The sequence below is a fragment of the Symphalangus syndactylus genome, chromosome 5, assembly GCF_028878055.3.
Source record: "Symphalangus syndactylus isolate Jambi chromosome 5, NHGRI_mSymSyn1-v2.1_pri, whole genome shotgun sequence".
In the NCBI taxonomy this organism is placed as follows: Eukaryota; Metazoa; Chordata; class Mammalia; order Primates; family Hylobatidae; genus Symphalangus; species Symphalangus syndactylus.
In genome coordinates, this window is record NC_072427.2 from 146,939,105 (window position 1) to 146,953,321 (window position 14,217).

General features: G+C 41.9%; 1 protein-coding gene and 1 pseudogene across 4 annotated transcripts in view; both read right to left on the reverse strand.

Moving 5' to 3' along the window:
- Positions 1 to 273: 273 nt before the first annotated feature.
- The window catches only part of NECAP1 (NECAP endocytosis associated 1), a 39,539-nt gene continuing 25,595 nt past the window's right edge, over positions 274 to 14,217 (reverse strand). The window contains exons 9-10 of one of the 4 annotated variants that reach the window (XM_063639702.1): positions 8,809 to 9,144; positions 612 to 2,151 (exon numbers count right to left, since the gene is read on the reverse strand). In XM_063639702.1, coding sequence (XP_063495772.1) covers positions 8,826 to 9,144 — 319 coding nt within the window. In that variant the 3' untranslated portion in view covers positions 612 to 2,151; positions 8,809 to 8,825. Of the gene's footprint in view, positions 2,152 to 8,805; positions 9,145 to 14,217 lie in introns of all 4 variants that reach the window. The other 3 variants (XM_063639703.1, XM_063639705.1, XM_055280767.2) reach the window with 3 other exon arrangements.
- Positions 11,353 to 12,294, reverse strand: LOC129483416 (large ribosomal subunit protein eL6-like; annotated as a pseudogene).

Below are 14,217 nucleotides of genomic sequence, written 5' to 3' on the forward strand. Positions count from 1 at the left end.
AGAATCACAGTATAGAAGGGGATAAACTTAAAGTACTAAATATGACTATTTCCAAAGGCCTAGAAGAAAACACTCCAAATATTAAATCCTTCACGTGGAATCTCTCCACAGACATGCTCCCAGCTCACACCTGGATTCTCTGCCCTCAACTCTCCCCAAATGATCCTCCTTTTAATCTCCCCCAGCTGATTCCTTCTGCATAACACACATGCATACATGCATGCACACACACAAAAACACATACCTCTATATTTTTATATTATTTCTATATCTAAATACATTGAACACCATGAGTTCACACTAATTCCTCTAATTCCAATCTAACATCACAGGTTTCATTCTAGTTTTCTCCCTTCCCACATTCCTAACTCCTTTCTGTGACAGTAAGAAACCTGCTTTCATTGTCTTTCACTTATTCCTTATTTGATCAATCTCCTGGATGTCATCAATCTCCCACCTGCTAAGATGTCCCTCTCTTCCTAGTTGGGCTCTGACTCCCCAGTCCAAGCCACCATCTCCTGCGCTGATGCCTTCCCTCCTCACTCTGAGAGTGCCAGCAAAGGGCCAGCCCACTCCCCACCCCCATGAACATCCCCCCACAAACATCCCCCTCACCCTGCCAAGGCTCTGACTCCCTATGCTAGGCCATTCCTCTGCAGGAAAGCCCTCCTCACTCTGCTTGCACTCTGGTTCCTGATGCTGGTCCCCTAGTCACCACTTAGACCCCCTTAGGTTCTAATGCTCCACACAAGGTCACCCTATGGGTGGAAGCCCTCCTCACCCTGGAAGGGTCTGACTTCCTCACTGGGCTATTCTACCACATGGACCACCTCCTTATCCTGCTAAGTTTCTGAAACGCACACCAAGTCTACCCTCTGCATAGAAGCTTTCTTCATCCTGCTTGGACTCTGACACTCCATGCAGGTCCTCCATCTGCCAGCAATAATGCCCATCTTACCCTACTTAGGATCTGAGTGCCCTCACTGGGCTACCCCACCACATAGACACCCTCCTTATCATGCTTGGTCTCTGAAACCCACACCAGGTCTACCCTCTGCAAGGATGCTCTCTCTCCTCATCCTGCTTAAGTGCTGAGTCCCAACCCCAACTGGGCCAACACTAGGCATGGGTGTCCTCCTCACCTCTCCCACATGCTGACATACATACCAGGCTGGCCCTAGAGTACTGTGCTCAGCCATTTGCGACTCTGACTCCCTATAGAAGGTGACCTCACACATGGATGCCCTCCTCACCCTGCTTGCACTCCAACTCACTGCACCTGACTATCCCACCACATAGATGCCTTCTTTATCTCTCAGACTCTGACCTCTCACATCAGGCTACCCCTACTATGGACACCCTCCTCAATCTTATCCTCTGACACCCTGCACTGGGCCATTGCCAGGAGTGGATATCTCCTCGCTCTGGTTCTCCACGCCAGGACACTTTCCCACCCCCACGGGATGTTCTTCTCACTCTGCTTGGGCTCCAGAACCACTGTCAAGCCAACACCCTGCTGCACAGTCACCCTTCTCACCCTGCTAAAGCTCTCACCCTGTGCCAGGACACTGCTGCTCTCCCAGCCACCTCACCACAGACACCTATCTTGCTACTGCTTTATTTAGAATCAAATTATTTAGTAAGAAAAGGGAAAGGGGAATGACAAAGCATAAGGGAAGGATAAGGGAATTTTAAGTTCTCCACAGATTAATTATTGGGCCTAACCAGCACGTGCACGTAGACAGGTATACATGCACATATACTCCCTGAAATAATGATCATTGATTTTCAGAGTCTTTACAATCTAAGCTCATAATTAGAAAGCAAACCATATTCCTAAAATTATAGCTCTCTCCCTGGAATAAGTCACATTGTAACTGGATTACACTGTATCACCAGCAACCCCAAAATCCAAGTGGCTTACAACAACAAACATGTATTTCTCACTCACATTACACTTGTGCTTAGGGTCACCTTGGAGTTGACTGCAGCTCTGCTTGGCTCCTCTCCAAGTGTTTTTCTCATTCTGGAAGCTGAGATCACAGAATAGCTCCTCGTAAGCTGAACCATGTAGTAGCATCCTTTATTCAGATAAGGTGTACGGTGTATTTGCTCTGATTCTGTTGGCCAATGCAAGTTACCTGGACAAACCTGTAAGCGAGACAGGGAAATATACTTTGTCTACAGAAAGACATGTCAAGGGTATCAAAGTTTAATCCTTTCACAAAGGAGAACATAGACATTTGGAAACAATAATAGAATCCATCCCCTTACCCCTTTAAATTATTTATCCAAGAGATCTCTTGGGCAGTGATCTCCAGAATGGGGCACAAGTACCTTAGGCAGTACAAAAGAGAGAAAAAACACGAAAACATCTATTTATATTTATTTAAAGTTTTAAGGAAGATAAGCTTTACTAGTATTGATTGCATGTCATGTGTTGTATGGTACCTATTATAAGGGAAGACTGGAAGTTCCACAGCTCTGAGAGGTTGACAGTGTGCCTTCACTTGTTCGTTTACTCTCTGAATATTGTTTCATGTTGCAGTTAACCTGGGTAATAAAGAATTTGCCTGGATTTTGTTCCTACTTCCTGGAGGTAGCCTTTAAATCGTTGGAATTTTCCAAGTAATAGGATTGTCTTTGTTATTCATGGTGGGCCCGTATATCTCATGCTAATGAGGTCTCTCATGATGGGCTCCAAGATAGTTTACGCTAAGAAGGTGACCAGGATGGGGCTGGCCATGCCGGAAAGACCAGCCATGTGATTGGAGCATTGGAGCCTTGAGCCATGTTATATCAGCCCAGGTGGGGAAGGGAAGCTAGAGACTGAGTTCAACTTGTGACCAATGGTTCAATCAATCATGCCTACATAATGGACCCCAATAAAAACTCTGGACATTGAAGCTCCCCTGGTTGGCAATACTCTGTGTATTATCACACATTAAAGTTCTAAGAAAGTGATATATCGATGGGGTCAATGGAAATTTCCATTTAGGACCCTCTCAGGCCTTACCCCATGCATCTCTCCCTCTGGCTGGTTCTGATTTGTATCCTTTTGCTATAATAAAACTGCAATAATAAGCATGGCACTATCCTGAGTTCAGTGAGTCATTCTAATAAATCATAAAACCTGAAGGGATCATGGGAACCCCCAAATTTGTAGTCAGTTGATCAGGAGTGAAGACACCCCTGGGACCCCCTGAAATTGTGGCTGGTATCTGAAGTAATGGCAGTCTTACGAAGGGCATGCCCTCAACCTGTAAAATTTGGCCTCAGTCCAGGTAGTTGATATCAGAAGTCAATTTAATAGCTCAGTGTTGTTAATTTCATGAAAACAAGATATTTGTTAGACTATTTATATTGATATGATGGCAAGTGACCATTCTGTTCACTGTGAAAGTAATCTCAGTATTTAGAAGTAAGGATGGAGTAAATAGGGCACTTTTATTTTTACTTTAAAGTTTTTTTACTGTTTGATATTTTATAAGCATGTATTTCTTTCATAATAAAAAGGCACAGGCTAGCCATGGTAGCTCATGCCTGTAATCCCAGCACTTTGGGAGGCCAAGGCGGGTGGATCACCTAAGGTCAGGGGATCGAGACCAGGCTGACCAACATGGTGAAACCCCATCGCTACTAAAAATACAAAATTAGCCAGGCGTGGTAGTGCATGCCTGTAAGCCCAGATACTAGGGAGGCTGAGGCAGGAGAACCACTTGAACTTGGGAGGCAGAGGTTGCAGTGAACCGAGATCACACCATTGCACTCCAGCCTGGGCAACAGGAGCAATGCTCTGTCTCAGAAAACAAAAGCAAACAAATAAAAAATCTATCTTATTTTCACCAAAGATGAGACTAAGAACATTTTTGCAGCAAGGCTAGTTAATTCAGCTGGTATTAGTGTAGAATTTTTGAGGTTCATCCATGTTATAGCTCATACCAGTTTCTCAGTCCATTAGTGTTGTTACAACAAAATACCTGAGACTGGGTAATTTATAAGGAAGAGAAATTTATTTTCTCAGTTCTGGAGGCTGGGAAGCCCAAGATCAAGGCACCAGCATGTTCAGTTATCTGGTGACGATTGTATCTTCTAAGGGGAGGAACTCCATGTCTTCACATGGCAGAAGGCAGATGGGCAAGAGATAGACCAGCAAGGCATGATGCCTTTTTTATAGGAACCTTAATTCCATCCACAAAGCCCTCATGGCCTAACCACCTCTAAAAGGGCCCACCTCTTAATGTCATCACACTGGCAATACCTGAGTTTTGGAGGATGATGTGGTTTGGATCTGTGTCCCCACCAAATCTCACATCAAATTGTAATCCTCAGTGTTGCAGGTGGGCCTGGTAGGAGGTGACTGGATCATGGGGGGAGATTTCCCCCTTGGTACTGTCCTCGCCATAGTGAGTTCTCGTGAGATCTGGTTGCTTAAAAGTGTGTGGCACCTCACCCCTCTCTCTCTTCCTCCTGCTCTGGTTGTGTGAAGTGCCTTGCTCCCACTTTGCCTTCCACCATGATTGGAAGATTCCTCAGAAAGCAGAAGCTGCTATGCTTCCTATGTATAGCCTGCAGAACTGTAAGCCAATTAAATCTCTTTTCTTTATGAATTACCTAGTCTCAGGTTTTTTTTTTATAGCAGTGCAAGAACAGACTAATACAGAGGGGGACACATTTAAACCACAGCAATCAGTAATTCATTCTTTTTTATGGACAAATAATGTTCCATTGTATGTTGAATATCAACCTGACAATGTAAATTATTAGCTTATCTTCACAGGTAGAAGACAAGAACAAGACAGAAATCATCCCTCTGTCTACTCCCAGATGAATGCATGAATGACTTTTCTTTTACCCCCACTTTTCACATGTAAAATGTAGATTCACTGAGTGCTAATCAGAGCCTCACAAGAAGGTAACCACTTGCCTCCTTGTCTACTCTCCCTTGCCTTTTTTTTTTTTTCCCTTTCCTCCTTCCCCTCCTGCTTGCTCTTTTCCCTTAAAATACTGAAGTCCTCAAAACCCTCTTTGGAAAAAGCACTGATCACAGATGCTCCTGTGATTTGTGTTTTGTTCCTGGGCATGCCCTCAACCTTGGCAAAATAAACCTGTAAATCAATTGAGACCTGCCTCAGTCACTTTTTGGTTTACACAAGTAATGGTTGTCATTCTTCTTGGCATCTAATTCTCTTTATGTTTGAAGAATATTCCCACTTTATGAAACAGAGTTCTTCATATTCTACAACAGCTGCAAATCCAGGCATTTGCTTTCAGAAATTGTACCATAAATACTTGAAAGCTATAGAAGTGAAATAGAGGAAATTTGAGATTTATTATCCAATCTGGTTGAAGTTGAGAAAAGAGGAAGTACTACTAGTATTAACAGATGGGACTTGGTAGTCCTTGTCATGCAATGACAAAATAGGCAAATTGAAACACATTATCACCTAAAAAAAAGTTCCCATTGGAGACAAGCCTTTAAGAGCCCAAGCAGGCCGGGTGCGGTGGCTCACACCTGTAATCCCAGCACCTTGGGAGGCCAAGGCAGGTGGATCACCTGAGGTCAGGAATTTGAGACCAGCATGGCCAACATGGTGAAATCCTGTCTCTACTAAAAATACAAAAATTAGCCAGGTGTGGTGGTGAGCACCTGTAATCCCAGTTACTCAAGAGGCTGAAGCAGGAGAATCACTTGAACCCAGGAGGCAGAAGTTGCAGTGAGCCGATATCGTGCCACTGCCCTCCAGCCTGCGTGACAGAAACAGACTCCACTTCAAAAAAAAAAAAAAAGAGCCCAAGCAACCCCAAGGGGAAGAATTTAAGAACTGTAGAGTAGAATAGTTGCTTCTTACGGCACTGGATAACCCAAAGGAAGAGAGTAACAAACTCAATAGATCCTAAATTCTGACCCAAGGTAAACCTGAAAACTAGAATTTCTATAACTATATTAAAAGAATTCTTTATTGCTTATAGCTGCAGGCTGAAGAGGCCAAAAACCAAAGTTTTAGTTGGACTCAATGGTTAAAAATTGCAAATCCAGTTGAATTCAAGCTTTGCTATGTCTCTTAAGTAAAAACGAGAGGCTTGATTGTGATAAAATGTGATCTCAAGAACTGATAAAGAAATATATGGAGGACACCCATATATTGCCCAAAACATCACAAACACTCCAAGTCCAAGAAGTTTCCTATCCCCACAAAAGCAGCAGGTATAGTGAGAGCCTGAAGTCACCCTCCGGTTATTTCCCAAATTCCTGTTGTTCATAATCCCCACACTATCTCCCTGACCTGTGAAGTAAGCTCCATTATGATGGAAAACCAAACTGAAGCTCCTGAACTTCCCCTTCCTAGTAAAATAAAATCAAAAGCAGTAAAGCATCTATAATGAAATCACAAAGATTAGTACCACTAGCAAAGGATTCAAAACTGAATCATAAGCAATTCCTGTTATATTCTTGATTTAAGTCACTCATCTTGCCAATACAGATGGGTCATAAAGAATGGGAGTAGATGATCATACATTTAGTTAGGGTGTGACTCCAATTTTAGCTGCTTTCCAAATGCGAGGTCTACAGCAAGTCAATACAGTACTTGGCCCTTAATATATACCTATTAATGGCCAGGTACGGTGACTCACACCTGAAATCCTCACACTTTGGGAAGCCGAGGCAGAATGGTCACTTGAGTCCAGATCTTTGAGACCAGCCTGGGCAACATAGTGAGACCCCACCTCTACAAAAATAAAAAATAAGTTGTGGTGAGCTGAGATCACACCACTGCACTCCAGTCTGGGTGACAGAGTGAGACCCTGTCTCAAAATATATATATATATTAAAAATTAGCCAGGCATGGTAGCACACACCTATAGTCCCAGCTTCTTAGGAGGCTGAGGTGGGAGGATCACTTGAGCCCAGGAGGTTGAGGCTGCAGTGAGTTGTGATCGTGTCATTGCACTCCGGCCTGGACAACAAAGCAAGACTCTGTCTAGAAAAAATTAAATATATATATGTGTGTGTGTGTGTGTGTGACATATACGTATATAATCTGGTGAATATTATTTCTTCCAGTTAATAAATAAGCAAAAAATCATAATCAAATTGCTTTTCTCCTAGCAGAAACAATATACCTTCATCATCTTCAGACCTATATAACTCTTCAGATCTATATAACTCTTTCAATCTGGCCTACTATTTATCCTGCAGAAAACTTAAACATCTCACCATTGTACAGGATATCCTGCTGGTTCACTCCATTGATGATAACCTACAGATGCTACAGGGAAAGCAGGACAATATGGTACCCTAGATGCCTTGGTAAGCCTCATGCCATTGAAGTCTTGGTCTATCAGGCAGTGGTTCTCAGTGTGGTCCTAAACAAACAGCATCACCTGGGAACTTGTTAGAAATGCATATTCTTAGGCTCCACCTTAGACGTACTGAATCCATAATTTTGAGAATGGGGCCCAAAAATTGGTGTTTTAACCAGCCTTTCAGTTGATTCTGATTGATGTCTGGGGCACTTAAATATCCCCTCCAAAATATCAAATAATTTGCCATTTTAAAAGGCAGGATTCATAGGCCTCTTTCGATTTTTAAGGCAATATATTTCACATTTGGGTGTTCCAACATGTTTGCCAGAAAACTGAAAAGCTTCCAGGATTTGGTGACATCCTGAAAAGGCTGTTCAGGTGGTCCAGGCCACAGGTAGACAGTCTGCACTTAGCCCTAATAAACTAGTGGTGCTTGAACCCTCTTTGGCAAATCCATGCAGATTGGAGCCTAAAGCAAACCAACCTGGAGATCGGTAGGAGAATTCAAAGGAGACCAGTAGGATGGATATTTTAGAGCAAATCATTCCCTCTCAGCAAGTAATCGGTCTATTCTTGAGAAATGCTTTTGGGTCCTCAATGAATGAGAATACAGCAACATGGGACAACAGGTAAAGATTCAACCTGAGGTAAGCTTCGTGAGCTCAGAGTCATCTAATTGGAGTAGAAAATCATTCGATGCAGTAATGGCTAAGGGTTTGGATTTAAATACACACAAAGGGCCGGGCGCGGTGGCTCAAGCCTGTAATCCCAGCACTTTGGGAGGCCGAGGCGGGTGGATCACGAGGTCAGGAGATCGAGACCATCCTGGCTAACACGGTGAAACCCCGTCTCTACTAAAAATACAAAAAATTAGCCGGGCGTGTTGGCGGGCGCCTGTAATCCCAGCTACTCGGGAGGCTGAGGCAGGAGAATGGCGTGAACCCGGGAGGCAGAGCTTGCAGTGAGCCGAGATCGCGCCACTGCACTCCAGCCTGGGCGACAAAGCGAGACTCCGTCTCAAAAAAATAAATAAATAAATAAATACACACAAAGATGAGGAAACAAAGCCTTGGACAAGCACTAAGCAAGGAGTTGGAATTGAGACTTCTATATAATTCATAATTTTTGCAAAACTGTAAATTAAGTGAAAGGGAAACTAGAAAGAGTTCACAGGAGTATTTCTCCCTGGGCTTTAGGTGAAAAAAGAAAAATTTGTAGTAAAGTACAAGGTGAGTCTACAATATTTTGTTCCATCAGAAATAATGAAAAGAGCACAATCTCGCTGTAGTAAGAGAAATGAATATATTTTTCACCCAATATATTAACTAAATATTTTTAAAATAATGTGTTGACAAAACAGAGAAACAGCCTCAGAATTTATATTAAGTATATGAATCAGGCAGGAGATAATATAGAAATAAATCTATCAAAATTTTAAATGTTGGGGGAGGGAGGAAGGGAGGCAAGGGTTGAAACATTATGGGATACTATGCTCACTACCTGAGTGATGGGATCAGTCATATCCCAAACTTCAGCATCACACAATATACCCACGTAGGCCAGGTGCGGTAGCTCACGCCTGTAATCCCAGCACTTTGGGAGGCCGAGCTGGGCAGATCACCTGAGGTCAAGAGTTTGAGACCATCCTGACCAACATGGAGAAACCCCATCGCTACTAAAAATACAAAATTAGCCGGGCGTGGTGGTGCATGCCTGTAATCCCAGCTACTCAGGAGGCTGAGGCAGGAGAATCGCTTGAATCCAGGAAGCAGAGACTGAGGTGGGCAGAGATTGCACAATTGCACTCCAGCCTGGGCAACAAGGGCAAAGCTCTGTCTAAAAAAAAAAAAAATATATATATATATATATATATATATATATATACACACACACACACACACATATATACACTCACATAACAAGCCTGCACATGTACCCCCTGAGTCTAAAAAAAAAGTTGAATTTTTTTTTATTTTAATTAATCACATTTCACCCACCAAGTCCATTTCTGGGGAATCTATCCTTTAAATTTTTCATTTAAGTACATATTATATGTAAAAGATGTTCAGTGTAAAATTTAGTGTCAAAAATGTCGGAAATGTTACTATCAACGAGGACAGTGGTTAAATATATTACGGTACCTCCATACACTAGAGAACCTGAATAGTTCTAAACATAAACTAAACATAAGTAAATACAAATGCATGGGCAAAGAAAGAACTTCAGAACATTATTAATTTTTAAAATGATAATATAAATAATTTACATGTAATTTTTATTTTATTAAAGTATCTTTGCATAGGCAGATACACACAGAGAGAGAATGCTTTAAAAAATGTCTAGAAGGCCAGGTGCAGTGGCTTACACCTGTAATCCCAGCACTTTGGGAGGCTGAGGCAGGTGGACCATCTGAGGTCAGGAGTTCAAGGCCAGCCTGGCCAACATGGTGAAACCCTGTGTCCACTAAAAATACAAAAATTAGCTGGAGGTGGTGGTGCACGCCTGTAATCCCAGCTATTTGGCAGGCTGAGGCAGGAGAATTGCTTGAACCTGGGAGGCAGAGGTTGCAGTGAGCTGAGATCAGCCACTGCACTCCAGTGTGTGCAACAGAGCCAGACTCTGTCTCAAAAAAAAAAGATGTTGGGCCAGGCACAGTGGCTCACGCCTGTAATCCCAGCCCTTTGGGAGGCTGAGGCGGTGGATCACAAGGTCAGGAGATCAAGACCATCCTGGCTAACACAGTGAAACCCCATCTCTACTAAAAATACAAAAAATTAGCCGGGCGTGGTGGTAGGCACCTATAGTCCCAGCTACTCGGGAGGCTGAGGCAGGAGAATGGTGTGAACCTGGGAGGCAGAGCTTGTAGTGAGCCGAGATCACACCACTGCACTCTAGCCTGGGTGACAGAGGGAGACACTATCTCAAAAAAAAAAAAAAAAAAAGATGTCTAGAAAGATGCACACAAAATTATTGACAATGGTTTACTTTGCAGAAGGGACTGAGGAGAGAAAAAGGCAAGCAAGGGGGGCACTTACACTGTTCTATATACTTTATCATGCCTTTATCATGTGACAAACACTGTATTAGGAGTTAAGGGCTAGCGGGAAGGAAGGGACATGATTCCTAATTTAAAAACCTAATGTCTAATAGAGAAGCATGTAAATAAATACTTTCAATACAATGGGAGAAGCACAAGACCCAGTTATACCCTGTGCAGTGGTGGCACAAAGGAGAAAGAAGAGATGGTTTCTGCTTGAGCTTATGAGGAAAGGTTCTGTAGTGGATGAACAGGAACTTGGGAAAAAAGTATTTGAGGCAGAAAGACCAGAGAATGTAAAGGCACTGTAGTATGAAATAGTGCAGCATATAATTAGATCAGTCTGGCTGGAATATTAATACGAATATGGAGGTTTCCTTTTTATAAAATGAAGGTACAGAGGTAGGCCACAATCAATTCATTAATTATTATCTTTGACACTAGCATGTTGTCACTTTAGGTACAAATTAGTAAAGTTTTTTTTTTAACCTCTCTATGCTTCTATGTCCTCGTCTGTGAAATATGGATAACCATATTTCACCCCAGAGGGTAAGAATTAAGAAATCCCAGAAGTAAGAATCCCAGGGGTTTGTGTGAAGATTGAATGAGACAATCTTTATAAAGCACTTAGCTAGTCCCTAGCAAATGATCAGTGCTCAAAAAATATAGGATAAGAAGACAGTTGGTTTGAGGTTTCTTACTTATGTGAAAAGGTATATAGTATAAAAGCTATAAAAGGGGTTGAGCAGGATTACAAAGACAGAATAAGAATTTAAATCCTTACTATGGAATCAGTGTGAAACATGTCTCAGAAGCATGTCTTCCTGTTATCCCTTACTCCCCGTTTCTCCTCTATCAGATGACTCTTCCTACTTCCTGCCCCAATCTTGGGCATCTACCTCACTTCTGAGACAATAAAAAAAGAACTCCTGTCATTTCGCCCTTACACCATCCCATTACACACCTGGAGAGCCAGAATTAGAAGCAGTACCAGCAACAAATTTTTTTTTTTTTTTTGTAGTCAGCTATTTAATTAGGTTCTTAAGATATTTAGAACACCAATTTGTGAGGATAAATTCCATTTGTCAGGGCAAACATAGATTGCAGGTAGCCCTGGAGCTGAGGAATAGCTTTGATTTTTGGTAAAATTTGTGAGTCCACAGCTTTCTGATCAATCTTGCGCTGCTCCGTAATCTCGTATTTCTCTTTTTCTGTGTCGAAGATCTTACCTTCCTGGTGTCTGGGCTTCCGCAGCTTCTTCTTCTTGAAGTAAGCATCAGTAAGATGTTTTGGGATTTTTACATTGCTGATATCAATTTTGGTTGAGGTGGCAATGACAAATTTCTGGTGTGTTCTTCGTAGAGGAACTCGATTGAGGACCAGAGGCCCAGTTACAAGTAAGAAGCCACTAGCCAGCTGCTTCAGGAAAACCACCCTCTTGCCCCTGTGGCGTCCAGTGAGGAGGATCAGAATGGTCCCAGGGGTAATGCTGGCTCGCAGTTTTCTACGTGCTGACTGAAGGGTTTGTTGCCATGGCTCAACAGCTTTCGAGGCACATCTTCAGTAGGATAATATCTAGGCATTTTGCGAAATTTAACCACCCGGGTACCACCGTTCTTGTCACCACCAACTGGTTTTGTAACAGTTGCAAGAACCTTCTCCTTCTTTTTCTTTTCAACCTTGGATTTAGCGGCTGAGTACTTCCTCTTGCACATGGCCTTTCTGGAATACATGGCAGATCAGGAATACCTGCCAATTCCTCTGACAAGGACAGGGTTGCGGCTGCAATGGGGCTTCGCCTTCTTGGGCTTTTTAGCCTTGAGGTTACCCTTTTTCACCTTGCCACCAGCATCAGCCTTCTTGGCTTCGGGTTTCTTCTCTTTAGTATCTGGCTTCTCAACTTTTTCACCCGCCATCTTGCAAGATGGGAAAACCAGCAACAAATATTTAAATGGAGCTTACCATATTCCAGGCCCTGTTCTAGGCACTTTAATTACTTTATGTATATTTTTAGAGACAGTGTCTCACTCTGTCACCCCAAGCTGGAGTGCAGTGGCACTATCATATCTCACTGCAACCTCAAAATCCTGGGCTCAAGCGATTCTCCCACCGTAGACTCCTAAAGTGCTGGGATTACAGAAGTGAGTCACCATGCCCAGCTAAGCAATTTAATTTTAAAATTTACTTTACAGTCACAATATTCTATAGGTACTATTTTCATTTTGTATATGAGGAAACTGAGGCAAACAAAGTTTAACTAATTTTTCCAAGGTCAAAAAGCCAGTAAGTGGCAGAGACAAATTTTGTAGCAAAGTAGTCTGTCTTCTCCCAAATCCATGTTCCTGACCACAACTCTTTACTGCCCATTCATCCTCTATTATGGGTGGAGCTAGGAGGAGGGGGGTGTCATCAAAATTAAGTATATTCCCCATTCAAGTATTTATTAAAGTATTAAAGTATGAAGAAGGGATCATTTGGTACTTCATTTTCTGCCTGCCCAAACAGCTATTTTTCTACATTCTCAACAAACTTTGGATCAGTTGCAGGCTTAGACTCCATAGACTAAATGCCCCCATCCAGTCTTCATCTCTTTCTTTTTAAATGCTCACCCTGTTCTCGTCCCATCTTAGATTGTTGAAAAAGAAAATAAAAAATAAAAAACAAATGTTTCCCCTGCCACCAGGAGTCTGAGCAAATTTCTACAACTATTCCAGTTGCTAGGCGGAGCATGCCCTCTAGTGGTCCCATGCTAATATGCAGCCAGATGCAGCACTGACACAAAGTGCTTCAATGACTTTTTTTTTCCAATAACAGGTACGTTGGCAGAATACATATAGTAGGAACAAAGAAAATGTTGAAAAGCAAGCCAAAAAAATCCATAGTGGGTCTTAATGCATTATTTTGTTTAATTGAAGGGATGATGTTATCCTTAGATTGATGGGGCAGAACATGAAGTCACAATGGACAATTATTTCACTACTGGCTCAGATGCTGGTAATTTAAGTATACCAGAGCTTTTTTGAAAATATACCACCCTGTATTGTATGTCTTTGAAAAGGAAACTGAAGATGACAGTTCTAGCAAAATTTTGAAATAAATGTCAAACCATAAAAATGCTGTGAAAACCATCTATATAAACCCAGGCTACAGACCCACAAGTAAATAAAATTCTCCCTCTTTCCTTCCTTTGAATATGTGACTGATGGAGAATATGTGATTGAGGGAGAACTCCTGAACATTAGTCCTATAGTCACATATGTATTTCCTTCATGTACAATTGAGAGGCAATTTTTAAAAAATGGTTTTTGAAAAGGCTACAAAAAAACTAAAACATGAGCAAAGTACAATGCAATTTTAGCCACTTATAATTAAAATGAGACAGTAAACTACCAAATGTATCAGCAACTCTACTATGTGGTACCTGGTGTTCCTTCCCCAGGCCAAAAAGTCTATGTACCAAAGTAAAATCTGTCTTCATTACTACTTACTTGGCTCTCTCATATTGACTGGCTCTGAAGCACAAAAATGAGATTTTCTTCACTCAAAACCATACAATTGCACGGAAATTAAACAACCTGCTCCTGAGTGACTTTTGGGTCAACAATAAAATTAAGGTGGAAATCAAGAAATTCTTTGAAACTAATGAGAAATATACAATATACCAGAATCTCTGGGACACAGCTAAAGCAGTTGTTAAGAGGGAAATTTATAGTGCTAAATGCCCACATCAAAAGGTTAGAAAGATCTCAAATTAACAACCTAACACCACTCCTAGAGGAACTAGAGAAACAAGAGCAAACCAATCCCAAAGCTAACAGAAATCAAGAAATAACCAAAACCAAACTGAGAAGCAAACAGCCATACAAGAGATC